The 7133-nt window shown below is 45.5% G+C and overlaps 1 protein-coding gene across 1 annotated transcript; it reads left to right on the forward strand.

Annotated features, from left to right (window-relative positions):
• The first annotated feature begins 1321 nt into the window (after window positions 1-1321).
• LOC136727698 (homeodomain-interacting protein kinase 2-like) lies at window positions 1322-6366 on the forward strand. The gene is made up of 7 exons (XM_066697498.1): window positions 1322-2772; window positions 3301-3424; window positions 3784-3897; window positions 4018-4104; window positions 4388-4572; window positions 4903-5281; window positions 6028-6366. The coding sequence occupies exons 1-7, from the start codon at window positions 2114-2116 to the stop codon at window positions 6364-6366; spliced, it is 1887 nt and encodes a 628-aa protein (XP_066553595.1). The 5' UTR covers window positions 1322-2113.
• The last annotated feature ends 767 nt before the right edge of the window (window positions 6367-7133 follow it).

The following is a 7133-nucleotide window of genomic DNA, read 5'->3' on the forward strand; positions in this document are numbered from 1 at the left end:
GGTATGTTGCCTTACGAGGCTGCCCTGTATATAGTTTGTTCATTATTGCATTGTTGCGGTGGTACATTCATCTGGTCTGTATCCCACTCTGTATATATAACGTGTAAACATCAGGACTGTGGCTCCACTCTAGCTTGTGTAGACTGGAGCTCACTGCCGCTGTTCCCAGCTGATGGCGCTCGAGTTGTTCTCACTATATAGTTCCTTGGTCAGCAGGTCTGTTGCCTGCTCTGGCTGTGTGCAATAGAGTCCGCTGCTGCTGTCCTCAGTGGTAAGCACTTGAATGGGCTCTTGTGTTCCGCTGTGTACATAGTTAATTTGTCAGCACAGTAGAGCTAATGTTGCCCTGCGCTAGCTGGTCTAATCAACAGGCGTCAACTGCTCCTGTGTTCCGTGGGAGGCACATGAGTTGGTTCCTGCGCCCCGTGGTGTGTATAGTTCGTTTGTATGACATTTTAAGTTGTCAGCACAATGGAACTCTCCACTCTGTACTGTTCAGTTGAGTAGGATGCTTCTGTGCTGTGCGGAGGCAGCATGAATGCTCCTGCTGCCACGCGATATATATTGTCGTTTTTAGCTCGGCTACTCTGTGACTGTGTACTGTGCAGGCTGTGTACTATGTTGTGTTTCAGTGGGTCTATGGCCCCGCACCTATTAGATCAGGGGTCCAGTTCCATGATAATGCGTGGAGGCCGCACATGTTGCTTGATTGCCCACGCCAGATATGTACAAGTAGATTACGGTCTCGCTCCTACCTGCACTAGTAGAGCAGCCGGCCTTGCTATTGTAAGCAGAGGGTGTAAGAGTTAACCTCTGTAGCCTCACTTTGTATATGCTGATTCTAGACAGTTCCCGGTAAGAACATGACTGCGGTCCTGCAGCCCTGTGGGGCCCCTGAGATTACTGTCTGGAGTTGTGTTGCCGAGGCCCCCTAGCAGTCACCTCGGGGCAGGGTCCCTTATCAACTCGGTGCCTCCTCCCTTGCGATGGTTTTGTTATACAGTAACCCCTCCCCCTTGGGCAGTGCTTCCGACTTGAAAGATAATTATAGGTTGCGAATGCAACCCCGGTTATCTGAGAAAGGAAGCACTGCCCAAGGGTTGCAAGGTCGTGCAGGAGTCATGCTCCTGGCAAACGAGGATGAACTTGTGCAGACATCACGTTTTATAGAACAGGAAGTGGGAAGGGACCAGTTCTGAGTGACGTGTGCAGAGGGGCCAATGGCAGCTTTGATAGAGTGACGTTTTTTGATCGGGTTCCTACGGAAGTGCGCAGCAACCCCTCCCCCTTGGGCAGTGCTTCCTTTTTCAGATAACCAGGGTTGGATTTGCAACATATCGTTTCTCTCTGAAACAGACACCTGAATCAGATTTGAAGGTGACTTCTGCCAATCCTTTTCCACAGATATTTTTGAGTAATGTAACAGGGTTAAATTGAAATGATTGTGTGTTTCATCAAACTAAGTTTAATGGATGACATTATTTTCATTTTAAAATACTGGTAGAATCCTCCTTAATATTTCATTGATAAGGTTAATCTATACTGTTTCCTGCACGCTTGCAGGTAAAACCAAACCAATGGAAAAAATGGGGGTGAGTTGTTAATTTTATTTTACTTTTCTGCTGAAGAGTGTTCCTTTTCTAAAGTTTGTGGATTTCTTGTTGTATATATACAAACTGTACTGGACCAAAAACTATGACAATACATAATAGCATGCCTCTGGTTTCAATCAACCTAATTGCAATGTAGAATGTAGAATTCACAGTGTAGAATTCCATGACATCACAATATCACCCCCACCATCAGACTGCCTTGCAATTCTACTACATCAGTAGTACAATTTTATGACATCATAATGTCATTCTACTTCCAGAGTATGCTTTAGTGTCTCACCACTGACTTGACTCCATTCCAGTCTGATCAACACAGCAGTGAAGATCTCCTTCTGTGAAACATCTATCTTTCGGTGGTAATTTATACATTTCGTTCTTGAGCCGAGTTTTGAAACCCTTTGGTGAGTAAGATCCATCTTTGTCAGGGGTAAAGGCTTAGATGAAGTATTTTTTACTGTACATTTACAAGTTTATTCTTTCTTTCGTTAACATAGTGACGAATGTCTGTGAAATTGCCCGAGACCTCCCAGAGCTGCGAGCTGAAGCGCAGGAGAGAGGAGATGGGGACCAGCAGCAGCAGGGCGCCTGTTGCCACGGACGAGGATAATGATGAGTACCAGCTGGTGGATCATGAGATGCTCTGCTCCCAGAGAAACCCGTATGAAGTCCTGGAGTTCCTGGGCCGGGGCGTCTTTGGCCAGGTGGTGAAGTGCAGGAATCACCGTACCGATGAGATCGTGGCCATCAAGATCCTGAAGAACAAACCCGCCTATGAGCGGCAGTGCCTGATTGAAGCCACCATCCTGGCCAGGCTGAGCAGAGAGAACCCCGACCAATATAACCTTGTCCGGGCTAATGAGTGTTTCCGGTACAAGGGCCACTTGTGCCTGGTGTTTGAGATGCTAGATCAGAATCTGTATGACGTCCTTAGCTTCGGGCCCCTGCCCCTCAAGTACATCAGGCCCATCCTGCAGCAGGTCGCCACTGCCCTGCTGAAGCTGGAGACTCTGGGGATCATCCACGCTGACCTCAAGCCTGACAACATTATGCTGGTGGACGCGGCCAGGCAGCCCCTCAGAGTCAAGGTGATCGACTTCGGTCTGGCCACCCATGTCTCGGAGGCAGTGCGCTCTGCCTGCATGCAGGCCAGATATTTCAGGTAAGGCAACGTGGCATTGCGTTTTCTAAATACTCCTTCTAAATACTTCAGTCTGTTGTGTTTACCTAATGCGCTTTGCACAGAACACATGAAGATGTATAGTTGTTAAGCACAATATGGCCAATGTCTGTAAAATATGGGAGTGAACTTAATTATAGGAGACCAGAGGAAAAAAAAACTGCATTCTCGGAAATAAAACATGTACTGACCTTAACTTCAGCGACACCCTAGCAGCTAAAGATGCAACATTTATAAATGTTTATACTAAATATAGTTAATATAGAGTCAGAATACAATACAATTACTATAGAGAGGGGTGTTTCAAATGAAACCAGGGAAATATGCCAAGAAGTAAAGCCAAATAATACAATGTGAGATCGAACATCAAATTCATATTATTCCTCATGTTTTCCACGCTGTGGGTTTTGTTAAAGCAGGCCTTGGTTACAGAGTCACCCTGTCTGAAATCACATTCTTTCTTGCCTCGTCCACACTGACCCACTGCTTCTATATGTCCTGTCTCTGCAGGGCTCCAGAGATCATCCTTGGCCTGCCCTACAATCAAGCCATTGATATGTGGTCGCTGGGCTGCATCATTGCAGAGCTGTTTCTGGGGTGGCCTCTGTACCCCGGGGCTTCGGTGTACGATCAAGTAAGAGCTGGAAGCTGCCTTTCCTGTCTAACGTCTAACAGAACTTGCACCTGAAAGAGTATTGAGCAGTAAAGACAAGAGTCCTCGTCTCTCTTCTGATGTTCAAACGAAAGGCTTTTGATCAAAATTTGTTCTCTTCCTGCAAAAACAGTAGGCATGATTTTTAAAAGCCTGATATATGTGTGTCCAAATAATTTAATTTACATTCTCTAGTACATTCTCTGATATGTGTGTTTATATATATATTTATATTTATGCTCAGCACAGGTGAAGATGGAAAGGATTGAACTTTTAACAGGTTTTTGATTTTCCAGCATTACTCTCAGTGGCTTTTGATTGATTTATTTTTGTTTTTCTAGATCCGGTACATAGTTGAGATGCAGGGTTTGCCTGCGGAGAACCTGCTGAGTGCTGGGACGAAGACAGGAGAGTTCTTTAAGAGAGACTCGGCCAACTCCCTGTGGAGACTTAAGGTCAGACCTTATAACACATTCAGGCTATAGCATTCAAAGAGACACATTTGGTCTTGTTAAAACATAAACTAAACTTAAAAAATAAAATGTAAATGTCCCTATCTGTATATTAACACACAGACGCCAGAAGAGCATGAGGGAGAGACGGGGATCCAGTCAAAGGAGCAGCGGCTGTACAAGTCCAGTGGTTTGGATGGCATGGCGCTGGTATGGAGCCCCTCAAACACTGGGTCATATTTACTGTGTTAGCACCTGGAGAAGTGCAGGCATCTCATTTTCACTTATACATTCCTATGTATTCGTTGGCACATTTCGCAAAGGTCTAGTAAACCTCCAGTTGTATTGGTACGAGTCACAGACTGAGTCACAGATATTGAAAGGCTTTTAACTGAACACTCTACAGTTTACTGCACTCTTACTGAGGTATAACTGTCTTGGGAAAGAACAGGCATTATGAAGAAATCTTAACTCCTCTAATTTGACTCCACAGGTCCATATGCCAATGGATCTGGATGGGAATGACTTGATGGCAGAATTGGCAGACCGGCTGCAGTTCATTGACCTGCTGAAGAGGATGCTGTCGATGGACCCAGAGGACAGAATTACCCCTGTCCAAGTCCAGAACCATCCCTTCGTCACTATGACTCATCTATTTGAGTTCCTCCCCAGCACACAGTATGTTTTAATAGGGGTGCGGATAAAAACAAAAGACAAAAACTGCCAACGTTGAAGAGTGTGCTCTTAAAAGCCACCTTGTGTTGTGTCTCCTGTAATAGGCAGGGAATAGCTGTGGAGCTGAATCTCCAGAGACACTGTGTTTTCACTTGATGAATATGCATCTTGGCAATGGGGTCTTTTGTGGGGAAAGAAAAATAAGAATATCAATCCGTCAATACCAGGAAAGCTTCTGAATTGTACTTGTTAAAAACAACCGTACACTAATTTTAAAGCTAGTGCTCAGAACGTGGAGATACTTATCTTAACACATCTCTTCCTCTCGCCTAGTGTCATGTCTTGTGCCCAAGACATGGAGGTGTGCTATAGTCGGGTCGATACCAGCACGACCTACAATTGCCAGCTCCACGCAGCCCTCAGCACGACCTTTAACAGCCAGGTCAACACATCCCCCAGCACGACCTACAACAGCCAGGTCAACACAGCCACCAGCACGACCTATAACAGCCAGGTCAACACATCCCCCAGCACGACCTACAACAGCCAGGTCAACACAGCCACCAGCACGACCTACAACAGACAGGTCAACGCAGCCTCCAGCATGACCTACAACAGCCAGGTCAACACAGCCACCAGCACGACCTACAACAGACAGGTCAACGCAGCCTCCAGCATGACCTACAACAGCCAGGTCAACGAAGCACCCAAGGTGAGTCCCAAAGTTTTTTTCTTTGTTTTCCCCTTTGTCTGTCCTGCAGGAGTGATAATGTAGGTGTGAGAGACTGAGCAACATGTGTCTCCAGGAAGTCCATTTGAGTGATGAAGCTAATATTAAACTGGTTAATACAGGTTCACCCATGATGTTTTAGTGTAATTGTTAAATCAGTTACTGTTTATCCTCATTTTGAATTTGACTTTTAATTTAAAAAAAAGTGTTGTATAGTCACAATATCACTATAAAAGTCTGCACCGATAATTATATACTAGTCTCTAGCATTTCAGTTCACTGACTGCCACTCTATAACACATCTCAAAAGCTATATATTCAGAGCTGATTCCGTCATCCAGAAGGATTGACTCCTGGTCTCATGCAGACCCCTCAGAGCTAGGGCCACATCTCTCACTTTAGTGACCATGTCAGCTCTTTGGTACGGCCCTCAGTATTGCAACTGGCACTGAGTATTGCTGGAGTTATAAAGGAGGTGGTATGGAGAGAGAGATAGATATGTATTGTTCCCTCTCCGTTCAGGAGTGAAAAGGGTCGATCTGTGTGGGCGTCATTATTTAGGAGGGTGAAAGGAAGGCAGACAATGCTACTGCAGTCAAATAATTAGCTCTGCTTGAATCCAACACCCTCAGACATGTGGAGATGGATGGACTGCTGTCGGTCGGGTTTGGTTTCGTGTCAACTCTGCAGACAGGCGCTCTCAGACTCTTTTTCGTGACTTTGCACAGGCGCAGCAACTTGTGGCAGCAGAGGAGAACAACAGGCAGTCGGACAACATCACCCCCTCCAACGCACAGGCGCCGGCAGCGGATGTCCACCTCTACAACCCCCCCAGGCTGGGCACTATGGGCAGGGCTCGGGTCACCACGCGGGCCAGGAGACCCATCCCCCCCGCCCTGGGCACAATGGGCAGGGCTCGGGTCACCACACGGGCCAGGAGACCCATCCCCCCCGCCCTGGGCACTATGGGCAGGGCTCGGGTCACCACACGGACCAGGAGACCCATCCCCCCCACCCCAGGCACTATGGGCAGTTGTCAGCTCACCACGTGGGCCACAAGAAAGTGAACTTTGCTGACTGTAAATAAAACTGTAAATTACAGAATGTCAACTTTTGTATTTTGTCATATTCTCCAACTTTCATATGGAGGTGTTTAGTCTCCGAGAAATTCATTCATTCTTGTGAAGTGAGTGATCAGTGGAAGACAAACTTGAAGACCTAGTAGATAAATAGGAAGAGATCTTTTCAAGGAACAAACTAGATTGTAGTGAAGCTAGAGGCTCTGTTCACAGAATGCGAAACAGAAGAGAAACAAGTACTTGATGAAATGGAGAAAAGGGCATTATTAGGAAGTCAAACAGTGAGTGGGCTTCGCCTTTAGTGCTTGTATGGAACAAATCTGGGGATCTACATGTCTGTACTGATTGTCGTGAGTTGAACAGGCACACATTAGGGATGCTTATCCACTGCCTCATGACTTAAAATATGTCCCAAGTGTAAAAAATGTACACTACCAGTCAAAATTGTATGAACACGTCAATTTGTTATAGACATTTTTGCAGTTTAATGTCTCAATGTACTAAATTAAAGCATAGAGCAAATAAACAATTGGAGATAAAAGAAGAAATCATGGAATTGTTTTGTTAAACAAAATTTAGCCCCTTACATCTCAGATATTCAGAAAGATGTTGCATTGTGACCTTAAAAGGGCACCAAATCCATGTGCTTCTCTTTAATCCCATGTTCTCTTAATCTCTTCATTGTTGTGTTGTTCGCCAAGTGTTTGGTATCCCATGAAAGATGAGACTCTAAGCTTTCTAAAGATGTGACAAAA

The sequence above is a fragment of the Amia ocellicauda genome, unplaced genomic scaffold (assembly GCF_036373705.1).
Source record: "Amia ocellicauda isolate fAmiCal2 unplaced genomic scaffold, fAmiCal2.hap1 HAP1_SCAFFOLD_283, whole genome shotgun sequence".
Classification (NCBI taxonomy): Eukaryota; Metazoa; Chordata; class Actinopteri; order Amiiformes; family Amiidae; genus Amia; species Amia ocellicauda.

Coding starts and splice junctions, on each gene's coding strand:
- LOC136727698 (XM_066697498.1), top strand. CDS start 2,114: ATGTCTGTGAAATTGCCCGAGACCTCCCAGAGCTGCGAGCTGAAGCGC. Junction 3,898..4,017: donor ACTCCCTGTGGAGACTTAAG/GTCAGACCTTAT, acceptor ATTAACACACAG/ACGCCAGAAGAGCATGAGGG. Junction 4,573..4,902: donor GAGTTCCTCCCCAGCACACA/GTATGTTTTAAT, acceptor CCTCTCGCCTAG/TGTCATGTCTTGTGCCCAAG.